Source organism: Patella vulgata, chromosome 5 (genome assembly GCF_932274485.2).
Source record: "Patella vulgata chromosome 5, xgPatVulg1.2, whole genome shotgun sequence".
Taxonomy (NCBI): Eukaryota; Metazoa; Mollusca; class Gastropoda; family Patellidae; genus Patella; species Patella vulgata.
In genome coordinates this window covers 70,050,264-70,065,346 of record NC_065883.2, presented here as the reverse complement: position 1 = coordinate 70,065,346, position 15,083 = coordinate 70,050,264, and the positions used below count along the sequence as shown (strand labels likewise).

The following is a 15,083-nucleotide window of genomic DNA, read 5'->3' as shown; positions in this document are numbered from 1 at the left end:
TTTATCCTTTAACCTTTATCATATCTATGTATATATACCCAAGTTTCTCTAGAAACTATATTTGTCGGGGAATAAAGGATGTGATGCGTCCTTTATATCAATATATGACTTCGTAGAAATTTTATTAGCAGGTAAAAACTCGTATTTCTCTAGAAATATTCCTTCTCGGGGAATAGGGGATGCTTAGCCTTATATAACATGTAAATCAGAAAAAAAATTTCTTGGTGAACTACTATGAGAACAATAATGGGATGACCCAGTTAATATCTCGGTAAACAGACTGACACAAGTGTTATGGCCAGAAACCTTAAAGTAATTTTTATTGTTCATTTTAATTTTAACATTAATATTTTTCATTTTTCGTCTCATTTTTAATTACATTCATGAATTTTTGATTAACTCTTAGTTTCCCGCTAAGAAATCCGCACCATGCAATTGTAACTTTGGCAGTCATTTTGGTCTCGTGGTTGTCAGTTAATATTGTTGTCATTCGAGTACCAACCAATATGGATTTGTCAGTATATTGTCATTGTCAGCCAGTGTTAGAGAGCATAGGGGCATAAAAACACGGTATTTATATCATTTGTATTATTTAATTTATATTGATATTGTCAGGCTTGTCAGTCGCATCTCTGTTGCATTTTGTCATAGCATCGAAGCATTGTTTGGACTAAGACTAGTAATTATTTCCCCTTATTTCATGAATGTAGTGCGAGTTATAAATAGACAATTTTTCCCTTCATTTTTTTCTCCCCTCTTCCTGCATTTTTTGGTTAACTTTTTGGTCTAGAATTGGAGAAAAGGGATCAAATTTGCAATTTCATAGCAGTTCTGGGTAATACTGATGATATTTCAGCGGAGGGATAGTGGGTGTAAAGTGTCTTTCTGCAGAGCAATCATTGTGTCGGAAGTGAGATTTTCACCCCAGTCAACATCAAATCCGCGTAGCAAAAAATCTAAATGGTCAACCGCCTACAAAATTATGATGAGGAGATTGCCAAATGTTGTTCCCATTGTGCCTAGAAAGATTGGAACCAACGGAATGTTGAGCAAAAAGCTACAGCCTGTGATGTTACAGTCATTTAACATTGAAGTCAATGGGCAAATAATTGCTAGTCTGAGCCCGTTTACACTGATCATTTAAAGCTAGATGTCTCCCTTTAATTACTTTTTGAACCGTCAGTCTTCTTATTAATAGTTGAATGATTTATGTAATTATTTTCTTTGTATGCTATTTTCCATTATATTTCATTTAACTGGTGGTTTTATACTAAGTAAAGCTTTTATATCAAATATTCCCCATGTCTTTGCATCTTGAACCCCGTCCCTTTGGCTTGAACTGTTTATTACCTGCCAGTGTTAGTTGTAATTAGAATATTTATCAGTGGTAGTTTATTAGCTGAAATTTACTGTTATTTTGACAGAATTTATATTTGTATTTTTCAGTTAATCATTAGGCAACGTTAGACATCATTAAACATCATTAGACAACTTTAATCATCATGTATCATCATCATCATCATATTTTTGTATAGACTTTTTTATTAAAGAACATTTATATTTACACATTAGTCTACTTGTCAACGCATTATGTGATGCAGTATCCCCAATGGCAGTTTACTCCCTACGACAAGCGACATGTTTAGCTAAATAAACATGCAGGCAAGCGTGACATGGTAATATATAATAGTTGATTTCAAGTTTTTATTACCCTTCAGTCACAGGCTGATCGGGGAAAAAGATATATACATAAATAAATAAAAAATACGTCCAGGTAAAAACTTCTCCACTTTACTTCATTCTGACATACATTAAATCATATAAACTAGTTCTCTACCCTCTATAGGCGCCCTCAGATATTAATAATGTATACAAAATATTGAAAATACGATACATACATGTATATGGAATAATAGATTTCCAAGACAAAGAATTATAAATAATATTAGGTAACGTACATCAAAAGGTTAAAAGTGTATAATACTTATATAAATAAACAATACAAATATTCATACATACTAATATTATTATATAGACAGGGTATAACAAACATGAAACATGATATGGTGAGTTGAGAGACGGTATATTAACTGTAAGTTACTATTCCGTTTAATCACTTTTCATCACATTCTACAGTAGATATCGCGATAAATTTCATAATCTACTGAGAAATATCCTTAGGAAATATCGCTTTACATGAATTTGATTGGTCGGTTTAAAAGGAACTACTTTTTTGGTATCTTCTTCTTTTATTAAAAGTAACTATTTCTTTTATTAAAAGTAACTTCTTTTTTTTATTAAAAGTAAGTACATTTTTATTAAAAATGATTTATTTTGATTTAATTGACCTTGATGGAAACACTGGGTTTTCTTCCTGATTTGGGTAATTCACTTTTTGACGCCCGTGTAAAATATCGCGTAACACCTGTCCATGACAATCCGTGAGCACAACGTGCAATCTGTTTCACAGAGAATTACGAGTCTCGTATAATATCTCTGTCATAGATGACTGCCTTAACACGTGCTGTCACAGCACGCGGTGTGAATCATTGGCTGAATGGCGCGTGCATTGTTTACATAAGACATAACTGCTTCGGAGAGAATACTGCATTTTAGTCATTTTAATACCCATTTACACTAAATCGGAAATAATTTTTAACTACAAATACGTCAAACGCCTTTATTTATTTTTCCAATATATACAAAAAATGTTTTAGAATTTAATTTGTCGCAGGAAAAAAGTTAATATTTCTAGCTCATTAAGCCGCATCAATGTCATCCTTATCAGTGATTGTCGCGGTCAAGCAAATATTCACTGCGGATCAGTGTGCACAACGTGTTGTACTTTTCTGACAAAAATCTTCGCCGGAATTAGACTCTTCGTTTTTTTTCATACGCGGTTCAAGGGAGTGAAAATGTGTTCATCTTGTTTAAGTACTAAATATTTCTAATATCGCCTTGGCTCAGACAGAGAATGTTGGACCAGGTTGGAGCCTTCAGCCTCAAGATCTTTTGGGGTGGGGGGGGGGACCAACAATCAAGGTGTTTAATATTTTTAACTCTGCCATAATCCCTTCTAACACGCACAGTAGCCTATGTGATTGACGCACTGAATTAAATCCAAAATAATTTCTTCACTAAAAACTTTTATTTTCAGTATACTTGAATATATCAAACAGTGATTTTAAACAATTCGTCCTCACAGTCTCTCGTATCGGTTTCTATGTCTATGGCATTATAGCCTGTGTGTCTAAGAGTTTATTGTCCTTTGTTCAGATTTTATCATAGAGAGTCACATTCTGACCCCGCCTAATAAGAGTACCACAATTCTTACGATTAAAATAAATCAGTTATACAGCTGGTATACATATAATACTATGAAGGCAATAGCCAAGTACTCGCTGACAGTCACAGCCTAGGGTTTCGCATATTCCTGAAGCAATGGCCAGAGAAATCACTCTCTGGCCATTGCTGGATTGGCTTTTGATACTTGAGCTTTTGAGGGGGGTGTTTATTCTTCCTACCGAGCAAATGAAGATGGTTATGATGACGGGGGATACTAACGGGTGCTTTATACTCTTGTCACGTACAAGCGGGAAATCGAAACCACGCTATATGACTCAATGGCAATCATTAGACCACCCAATTTCCCTCATAGTACACTGTATGGCGCATGCCCGTCTTCATTAGCCCAGTATAGGAGCAGAACAGTAGGACATTAAACCCCATTTCATTTCATTTCATTTCTTTATATTGATCATATTGATCTCGATATATATACCATATTGATTATATTATATTGATTTCGGGCAATTTTCTCTTATGCCCCCCTGAATTACTTTGAGCTCCTACGCCTATGAATGGCAATCATTAGACCACCCAATCCCCCGAAGGTACTTAAAAGGACAGTGTCGTTCGGATGCAAAACACCAAGATCCCGTGTACGTAAAAGAGCCCTTCGCAGTGGTAATTGGAATCAAGAGTAGGCCGTAGCGCCACTATCCGGGCAAAATTTCCCTAATATACATATACTGTATGGCGTCTGCCCATCGTCGGTGCCCATCATTTCTCCGTACGCTCATGTCGTAACAAGCCGATACATTACTGGTGGTCACGTGTCACTGGTGGATTAATATCAATTGTAACCACGCCCCTAATACATATCAATTGTAACCACTACCCTACCCGACACATTAGAGAGAGGTTGTAACCTTTTTAATGCATAACTTACAGTGACCATTATTGGTAACGTATCACTGATTTATTTTAAAGGCAATACTGTTATGGTAATGAAATGTTGGCCCTATGAGGGAAATAGTAATTCAAACTGCCAAGGGATGTTATGCGTGAACGCCAATGTGTACACGAGACCTAAGTTTTCGTCCAATCCGAACGACTATACGCCAGTGACACAGGAGAAAAAAGGCCGGAAAATCATTTAGCTTATAATCAATCGGATTAAAATACAGATCTATATTTCGTTTCGTGTTTTATACTTTCGATGGCTTACACTACATGTAGTGAAGACAAGTAAAACGAAATTTTGAACTATAAAAAAACGAAACGAAATAGGATCTGTGTTTTAATCAGATTGGGTTATAATTATTTAGAATTAACTTGAATTGTGTTAGACGTGTTTTCCATTGAAAGAACACTGGCCTCTCCAAATGTTAAATGTTATTATGTTACGGTTATTCTCAGTATGGTTGTTGCCCGTTATATAAATGGGTTTTCCAAATAAGAAAGCCTTGACCTTGTTATTGTTATGTGGGTATTCCCAGTTTGAAAACTGTCATATAACGACAAAGAAACTAACTTACCTTTCAAAATTTCCGTTATAGCTTTTTTTTTCTAAATACAGTCTCGAAAAACCCAACATAAGTTACAATTATGGGAAAACCCTATTATTAATCATGCATTTATTTCTTTTCGTTTTAAACGTAGGTTCTCCCCCCCCCCCCCCCCGCGGACGTTATGTAGGCATACATACACATTGAGCTTCTTAAAGAGAGAAATCCAAGACCCCGTAAGATGTCAATGTTTATCATTTATTAATACGATCACATTGTGATTCTATTTCATTGATGGAAAGCATTAATTGTATATCACCTAGCGCTTTGAATGCCCATCCCATCCCAACAACTGATGATAAAGGATAAAGCACACGATCGTGACACCTTTTCCCATAAAAAATGTTGTCCTACAACTTTTTTTTTTATAGAACAAAAATTAATTTCTGGTGGTGGAGGGTGGGGGGGGGGGGTGGATGGCGGAGATTGCAGATTGAAAATATACAGAAAGTGAAAGACACAAATTTCTGAATGTATAGGAATCCATTGCTGTGGTATATAGAATACTCTGAGTTGAGGGAGAGCGGGGTCGGGGGTAACGTCCACTCGACACAAACTAGGTGATTTCGGGACTACTTATATATGGTAAATTTTATTTCAGTAACTGTGATCGAAAGTAGTATAACTCCGATACCGGGGGTGGTAAACCAACGCAACCTAGCCTATGTCGCTCCCCAGCCCGAGCTGCCCCTATAGACCAACATTCAGCCTCGAAACAGCCCTAGTGTAGCCGCCAACCCTGAACAAACAGACAGACAGACAGACACAAATATTAATATATAGGTGTATAACAATAGGGGATAGAATTACAATAGGGGTTCAGATATATTTATTACAATTAATACATGCAGTACAATAGGGGGTGGTATTACAATAGGGGTTAGTACTACAATAGGGGTTAAGCTAGATGTTATTACAATTCCTATATTTATTACAATAGATTATAGTATAACAATAGGGATTTAACAAGAGCCTGCTCATTCCACATAAAGTATGAATAGTTGGAGTTATGTAAAATACTGGCATTTAAATTTAAAATAAGTATTAATTACCAGTGAAAATCACACACATGTGAATACCAAACCAAAAACTTACAAGGATATGTATTATTATGATGTTATTCAAGGATGGATCTAGTGCCCCCCCCCCCCCGCACCCTGCTCACCATTTCGATCCAGGGGGCGTACTTTAAAACCAGATTCTTGTCTCAGATAGTTGGAAATCGCATTTCCGGGGGACGCCACCCGGACCCCACGATGGTCGCTTCGCGAACAAGTGGATAGCGACTGATAAGCTTTAAAAGATAGGATGTTGTTCAAGGGCAGATCTAGTGCATTTTAGATCGTTAATATGACTCTCCATGAACATAAGAATCGAATATTACACCGATGTTTCTTTTTAAAATTGAAGAGTCGTCTCCTGCACGCATAACGACTGTGTTAAATAAGTCAAGATCAATAAAAGTTACAATGTCGATGAACACTTCCTTGAGGATGTTTTTTTTAGATTGATCGTTTGAGCACTCTTGCCCAAATACGTTCCTTCAAATTCGAAGTAGGAAGTGTTTATCTCCTTAATACTGTTATTTATATTTTTTTATAAAAAATATTTTCATTCTCAGAAAAAGGATTGATAAACAGACAATGCTTATATTATATACCTTTGTCATTCATTGTCTGTTCTGACTTCCATTTTGGGCTCTCATTAAAGCAGCGGCCACCCCAGCTCCTGCCGCGGCAGTTCCAAAATGAGATCCTATTGTCTGTCCAAAAGCCAATTGCCCAGATGCGACTATACCGGTCCCAACGGTCACTTCCCCAGCCACTATACCAGTTCCTGCAGCCACATTCCCAGCAGCCATTATACCTGTTCCAGTAGCCACTTCCCCGGCCACTACACTGGTTCCAACAGCCACTTCCCCAGCCACTACACCGGTTCCAGCAGCCACTTCCCCTGCCACTACACCTGTTCCAGCAGCCACGTTCCCAGTCGTCACTGCACCGGCTCCAGCAGCCACCTCTCCAGTCGCTGCTACAGGTGCGGCGGAGGCGGCGGAGCCGAAGACATAAGGCCAAGCAAAATAACCACCTGTTACCACAGCAGCACCAGCTAACCCAACCAAAGCATATTTTCCACACGTCCTGAAACATTTAACAACGATTAATTACTGCAAAAGTTGCTGTGTTAACGTTTCATTTTACTCGCTATGCTTAGACCTTATTTTACTCGCCGGGTTAAGTTTTCATTTTACTGGCTATCCTAAGACCTTATTTTACTCGCTATATTAAGGTTTCATTCTACTCGCTATGCTAAGACCTCATTTTACTCGCTTGGTTAACGTTTCATTTTACTCGCTATGCAAACGTCTCATTCTACTCGCTATGCTAAGTCCTCATTTTACTCGCCACATTAAGGTTTCATTTTACTCGCTATGCTCATGTCTCATTTCACTCGCTATGCTAATGTCTTATTTTACTAGCTATCCTATATATATATAATGTATCATTCTACTCGCCGCGTTAAGGTTTCGCTTTACTCGCTATGATAACGTCTCATTCTACTCGCTACATTAACGTCTCATTTCAATTGTGATGTGCAGGTAATGTACTAAATATCTAATCATGATCATATAATTCATATTACCTCAGTGTTGCTTTACGTCCTTCCCAAACCATTCTACTGACCGCATCCTGATACATTTGGTTTGTGTAGTGCCCACCCCGATTTGCTGTTATTAGCTGATTAATCTTCGTGTAAACACCAAATACATCTGGTCGACTTGCGCTTTCTGAGCCATAACATTCAATAAATGCGTACCTTCCTTCATTCAAAGCACCTATCAAATACCTAATATGTCGCGGTATGGCTTGTCCTGAACGGCATAGGCTGTTCACGAAGTCTGCAATATACTGTCTTTCGCTTTGGCGGGAATGATATAGGTTATTTTTGCAGGTGAAAACGACCAGCATGTATCTGAAAACATCATCTCCGAATATTTGGCTTAGTTTCAAGAGAGTTTGTTTGTCTTCTTGTGTAAATCTGGTGGCGATGCTGATAACGTACACAAATACATGAGGACCCGGCAGAGATAGTGCTACACAGGTACCTAGTATCTGCTCCATCTCTCCATGACTCCGGTAGGTATCAAACAGTCCAGGCATGTCAGTGAATTCACAGACCTGCATATTATTAAACTGCACCGCTACCTTTTGTGGATTTATTGTCACGGATGAAACACTTGTACCCGTCCTGAAGAAGATGTTGTTGGCCATTCGATTACAGAACGAACTCTTCCCTACGCCCGTCTTACCGACTACCACAGCCCTGTATCGTTGAAATCCTGAATAAAGAGATACACATAGGGAAATGAGGTTGAACGTCCACTCAGCAGATACATCCGGACTAACGCTGTTTCACTAACGCTGTTTCAATTTTATTTCACTAACACAAGGTACAATGTTATGGATACACAATTACTGAGTTTAATACTAAGGGACGTTTCGACGAGGATACTCTCGTCTTTATCAATATCCTCGTCGAAACGTCGCTCAGTATCAAACTCAGTATTGGTGTATCCATAAAATTGTAACTTGTGTTAATATGTTCAATTATTAAATGCCAATCAAAGAAGATTTATTTCACTAATCCAATGATATAAAGAACGAAACATTATCCAGAACTATTTTTAATTTCTATTTACATGTAATTTTATCTAAATAACAGTTTTTATTTATACATTTCATCAAGTATGCTCTTTGTTGTCCTGTTTTATTATGTAAATGCCATATTGTCTTACGCTATAATATGTCAAAGTAAAGCGCACATGAACACATTGGAGATCACGTGGCTAAGTGGGTAAGACGCTGGCTCGCTAGCCTGGAGGTCGGGTGTTCGATCCCTGCATTGGCCGAGAAAGTTCATCCAGATTTTCCGGCGTGGTTCCCTCTTGTCAGTGATGCAGAACGGAGGACCTGACAAGGACAGCTTTCTAGTCGTTCGGATGGCACGAAAAACCGAGGTCCCGTGTACACATTGGCGTACACGTAAAATATCCCTTGGCAGTTGGAATTTGATATAAGAGTAGGCTGTAGCGCCGCTGCCCGGGCAAAATTTCCCTCATAGCACACTGTATGGCGTATGCCCGTCTTCATTAACCCAGGTTAGGAGCAGAACAGTAGGACGTTAAACCCCATTTCATTTTCATAAACACATTATGTGGCAGCTGCGTGTTATAGAAATGTCTGTTCGAACAAGACAAAGAACCCTTTGACACATGGTAAATACTTGTTTATACTTACGAGGCATTTTGTTCTTTATGTCTGTGTAGAAATAAAAAACTCTTTCGACAGAATAGGCCTCACACCTGCTGAGAGAGAAATTACATTTTAAGATTATACTTCCATGAATAAGCATAGTAGTGGACATTACCCAACAAAAATCTTATTCTATGCAGTGATTTGATAAGAGTCTAATTCCGTGTAAAATCCTGGCATCAATTTGTATATAACCTTGAAAAATTGATATCATTTATACAAGATAGAAGAATAAATAAATGAATGAAATATGGTTTTTGGCACGTCAGCTCCCACCGGGCTATATTGCGCCAAACATATGGTGATTCGTGTGAGACAAGTTAAGTAAATATCACAGAAAAAGTATTATATGCATTAATAAAAAAAATATCACAGTGAAGAAAATTAAAAATGAAATAAACCTTTTATGCATATTAATATTTAAAATACAAAAATGAAATGATAAATATACAATTAAAATTTACGATAAAAACATGTCTCTTTTAAAAAGTCTAGTAAATTACAATATAAACCCGATTGGGCAAATAAATGATGTAGAGACTGGCAACGGTAATATTTCGATCTTATGTTCTTGAGATGATTGCACTCACTCAATTCGCTGTCAAAGGAACATGTCGACCGTGAACACATTCCGGTTGAGGCTCTCGCTTCAAAATGAAAATGTGTGTTAAAAAGGTATGACCAATGCGAGAGCGACACAAAACAACTTCATCTCTCCTGTTGGTTCTATAGGAGTACAATATAGAAGACCTGGGAAGGAACAATGTATAGCCGAAAATCTCATCGGGACTAATATATGGTTCAATTTTATTTCAATAATTCGCTTGCACCACGCAACTTGACTCAAGTTCAACCACATTCCATTTAATTTTAATTTCTGAAACCATTTATGCTATTTAATGTGTATGACTGATGTCTCTATAACAGGACCTAATATTATTGTTTTATGTATTTATAGATCTTAAACCCCGAATGTATGCGTGTGTTATCTACCTTGAAAGATATATGGCCATATAAAGATAAGTGTATTGCAATAGGTAATGTTAATTCAAAGTAAACATGATCATTGATTCTCTGTTAACTTTGTCCTTATTGTAAACCTGCTGTTTGTGGTTAAACAGCCACTAGAAATTTATTAACATAAAAAAACATAATAAACTCTCGATGCCATATGATGCGTCCGATTTTCATTGGATGTGAAATCGATTTGCTGCTAAGCGCTCGACGATGAATGGATCCAAATTGGATAATCGAAACTATTTTTTTTTATCGTACCGACTTTAGTAATGATAATCGGAGCTATGCCTAAAATTCAAACGCTGGTTGTCGGTTCAGAGTGGAGCAATTTGACTGAAAATTTAAGCATATTCCCTTTACATTATCTAGCTCATTGTCTAATCTTCCATTATGCTCCTTTAAGTTTAAATTGTAAGTAATTTATGAGGTAAATATCATTCAATGATTGAAATCATAACAAAATTAAAGATACATTATACGAGATTAGATAAAGAGCTGGTAGTTCTCACTATAATAGTTAAAAACTAGATAATGTAAAGGCAATTTGCTGAAAATTTCAGTCAAATTGATCCCGTCTGAACTGAGATTTTAGCGATTGAATTTTCGGTCTAAATTCGATCATCATTACTTAAGTCGGTACGATAAAAAAAACATTGTCTCGGTTATCCATTTCATGATGAAATCATGAATGGATGCTGAGCAGCAAATGGGATTCTCATCCAGTAAATATTGCAGGCTAGCGTTGACATCGAGAGTTGATTATGGTCTGGATAAGTTAATAAATGTCTTATTAATAATTTAGATAACATTACAGACCTAAAGAAAGACCTGCAATAGGCAGATTTAGCTCTTACATGTTTAATAACAATATAACATTTCACTAAGCTGATATTGCCTCCAGCAGATATTAACTGGGTAAGCGTATTACATCCGTTAATCTCGCGTTCGTTTATATATATAACATATTTAGCTCTAAACAACAAATATATTTTAATCATATCGATATGAAATGAAATGGTGTTTAACGTCCTCTGCTCCCAAACTGGGCTAATTAAGACGGGCATACGCCAAACAGTGTGCTTTGAGGGCAGCGGAACTACGGCCTACTCTTATATCGAATTCCAACTGCCACGGGATCTTTTACGTGCACGCCAATGTGTACACGGAACCTTGGTTTTTCGTCCCATCCGAACGACTAGACAGCTGCCCGTGTCATCAACTTCATCCTGCATCACTGACATGGGGAAACCACAATGGAAAATCTGGATGAACTTTCTCGGCCAATGCAGGGATCGAACTTTAATCATATCGATATGAAGATAAAATATATGAGTCGAAAATTTCAAAATGTTTTAAAAGCAGAACCAGTCCCTGTAAATATTTATAACATCAACATTTGGCTGACTATTAAGAACATTATAAAACTCGGTGTGTTATATAAAAGGCAAAATAATCAATACTTTGACATAACCTTGACCCTATTTAACCGAGTTGATCAAGCCGCCTGTCCACAGTAATTGAGTAAGCGTATTACACCCGTTAGCTCTTTGTTCATTTAAGGTGGGAGGCCGAATGGTTTATTGCATGAGGTAAATGAAATGAAATGAAATGAAATGGGGTTTAACGTCCTACTGTTCTGCTCCTAACCTGGGCTAATGAAGACGGGCATACGCCATACAGTGTGCTATGAGGGAAATTTTGCCCGGACAGCGGCACTACCGCCTACTCTTATATCGAATTCCAACTGCCAAGGGATCTTTTACGTGCACGCCAATGTGTACACGGGACCTCGGTTTTTCGTCCCATCCGAACGACTAGACAGCTTTCCTTGTCAGCCCCTCCGTCCTGCATCACTGACAAGGGAGAACCACGCCGGACAATCTGGATGAACTTTCTCGGCCAATGCAGGGATCGAACACCCGACCTCCAGGCTAGCGAGCTAGCGTCTCACCCACTTAGCCACGTGATCCCCTGCATGAGGTAAGGTTTGCTACTGTAACAAGGTGTGCGTTTTTCCGGTTTCCTCCCAATGATACGTGCGAGCAAACTATTATAATAAAATAATCTTAGCCCCGAAAATACCTATAGTTTGTGGACGTTAACCATATATTGTTATCGATTTATAAAAACAAACTACGCTCAGACTTAGCATGGGGTTAACACGTACTATATTACTGGCGTCTAAATGCTTACTAATCTTACCGAACCTCCGCGTGTGCGCTGTATCATAAGGTTTGTCATTAAGTCTGGTTGTAAGTGACAAGGACTAGGGTCGCCTGTTCAACCTCGTTTTTTTCTCCGGATCCTCCGGTTCCCTCCCACAGCTAAAGACCTCTATGCGCAAGCAGCAAATTATTGAAATAAAATTGAACCATATGTTAGTCCTGAAATGACCTAGTTTGTGTCGGTTGCATAAAATTTGAATGACATTTTGTTTCCGGATGGGTCAAGGAGAGAGCGACAGGGAGAGAGAGGGGGGGGCGTAACATCCACTCGACACAAACTAGGTCATTTCAGGACTAACATATGGTTCAATTTTATTTCAATAATTCGCTAGCGCGTCGTAGAGGTCTTTAGCAGTAGGAGGAAACAGAAGGACCCGGAGAAAGTCCGCGAGGTTGTACGGGCGACCTTACTCCTTATCAATTACAAATAGACTCATTGGGGTACCCAACCGCCAGGATATGAGCAGAATGAATGATACGATCTATTCACTGGGCCTTGATCTGACCTGTAATGACACCCACAAATAACACAGGTATTAAACATTGTGTTATAGTTTTTGTATAGCTTTAGTCGATATGACCACTCGAGTGTAAATATCAATAGTGTGGCCGCAAAGATGGCGGATGACCAGATGACCTTTACCTGATGACGTCATGTGGAATCTACGTATAAGTATGATAACAAACTAATTAATAATGGCAAATTATTCTGGCTTATCGCCACTTGAAACATAACATATTAAGACGAACTCTATTTATTTTATTATTTTTTGTTTGTTTTTAAACCATTTTATTGTTTGTTGTTTCCAATTGCGTTTGTGTTGGTAGGCAGACATGTTTACTGTCGTTTAGACAGTCTAAAATAAAATGGAGTTTAACCGATTACTTTTCCTGTCCCAACCGCGATAATCGTGAAATTTAATTCAATAATTCGTTTGCGCGTATGGATCTTTATTAGTGCGAGGATTACGGGGGAACCGAAGAAAACCCACGATGTTGGGCAGACGACCGTATTCCTTGTCACGTACACAACCGGGTAATCAAAACCACGCCAGGTGACTCAATGACAGACCTTATGATATAGCGCGCACGTGCTAACTATTCGACCATACCCCCCCCCCCTCTTCCCAGCATGGCTAGTGATTCAGCGCATTAATCATTGCGCCACCGTGACGCCATCTTTGATTTAATTGGTTTAAAACTCGACGGAATTTTTTACAGAACTTTTTGAAATTCAGCAGAGTTTGACGAGAATGACATAATCAAGATGTACAATATACATGTATACACCTTTAAAAACGAATCTCCGCATTCAAATCTGAAATTAAGATACAACCAGCTACTCACGCTATATCGTACTACTTGTAGTTCCTTCCTTGTCACACAACCGCAATCTGTTGATCGTTCCAAGTTGAACACCCGTAATCTGCAGACTGCTCCAAGTTGAACACTCCCAATTTGAAAACCCCAACCACCTGCCGATTACTCTTAGTGGCACGGTCACTACCTATATATTTCTCCCAGTTGTGAAACCTGGCAAACTACCGAGCGTGCAAGCTCGGTTAAAGCTCGATACAACCAATCAACAGCGTGCAAGCTCAGTTAACGCGCGATCCAACCAATCAACGTCGTGATAATATAGTACTAAATATAGTAATAAACCAGTATCACAAATCGGGTTTTCCCAGTGAATCTTAAACACGCATGCTTACAAGCCTCATTGCACACAATAAGTGTAACATAATAACATCCTTGTTAATATAGAAATGTAGCCTACGCTGCCCGGGCCCGTATCTAGACACCATTAAGCGGGGGGGGGGGGGGGCATTACCTTTCGCTAGGGGGGGGCGAACATTTTGAGGAAATTTTCGGAAAGGTCATTCTAACAGACTGTTGTAATCATCATGCTATGTAGTTACCTAGCTAGGCGTCTAATAAGCATTTTAAAATAAGTATTCAAACAAAAAAAAAATCGTGATTTTTTAAATTTATTTAAAACTATTTTAGATTAGTACAAAAAGAATGGTTTATAATGTAATGAGATACCGTGGGATTAATATGCGCATAGTCGCCTGAATTATACCTCCTCCTGCTTAGGGAAGCGAAGTTTTTTAAGGTTAATATTAGGAACTGTGTATACTTTAATGATTAGCTAAGTTTCGTTTCCCCAATTATTTCCTTTTTTTAATATTCAGGTCGTTATGGTCCAAAACGTACGTCTCTTTACAAATTAGTTTTGTTAGCTGTTAATATGAACGAACGTGGGAATTTTTTGATTTGATTATATAAATTCCACCCAAACTGGATTAGGTAGCAATGCTCGACTGTGACATGTAAGTTGCCAGTCAACGAAACATATACCCATGAGCAGATGCGCCGTTATGGGTCAATTACGTGGGTATTTTTTTTATTTGATTTTATAAAGTTGATTCAGATTGAAAAACTGACAAAAACTCAACATTAATTTTATTCTGCTCGCGCTATACGCCGGTAGCTATTTTGTACTGTGATATATATATGAGAGAGAGAGAGAGAGAGAGAGAGAGAAAGGGGGGGGGGGGGGGCTGACAGATGTTAACTTAATATCAATCGCCTCTGAAAAGAACTAGGCTTCTTCCTTCCAATGTATTTAACAACTCACACGATGAAGATTCTATGATATCGTAACACTTGGTTAT

The 15,083-nt window shown here is 38.0% G+C and overlaps 1 protein-coding gene across 2 annotated transcripts; it reads right to left on the bottom strand.

Annotated features, from left to right (window-relative positions):
- Window positions 1-5,662: 5,662 nt before the first annotated feature.
- On the bottom strand, window positions 5,663-13,959 carry LOC126820609 (GTPase IMAP family member 7). Of its 2 annotated transcripts, none has more exons than XM_050548683.2 (4): window positions 13,753-13,959; window positions 9,149-9,216; window positions 7,494-8,190; window positions 5,663-6,991 (listed from the first exon to the last, which is right to left on the bottom strand). In XM_050548683.2, the coding sequence occupies exons 2-4, from the start codon at window positions 9,153-9,155 to the stop codon at window positions 6,520-6,522; spliced, it is 1,176 nt and encodes a 391-aa protein (XP_050404640.2). In that variant the 5' UTR covers window positions 9,156-9,216; window positions 13,753-13,959; the 3' UTR covers window positions 5,663-6,519. The 2 variants fall into 2 exon arrangements, with proteins under 2 accessions (XP_050404640.2, XP_050404641.2); XM_050548684.2 differs by having other exon boundaries at window positions 9,149-9,213.
- Between the last annotated feature and the right edge of the window lie 1,124 nt (window positions 13,960-15,083).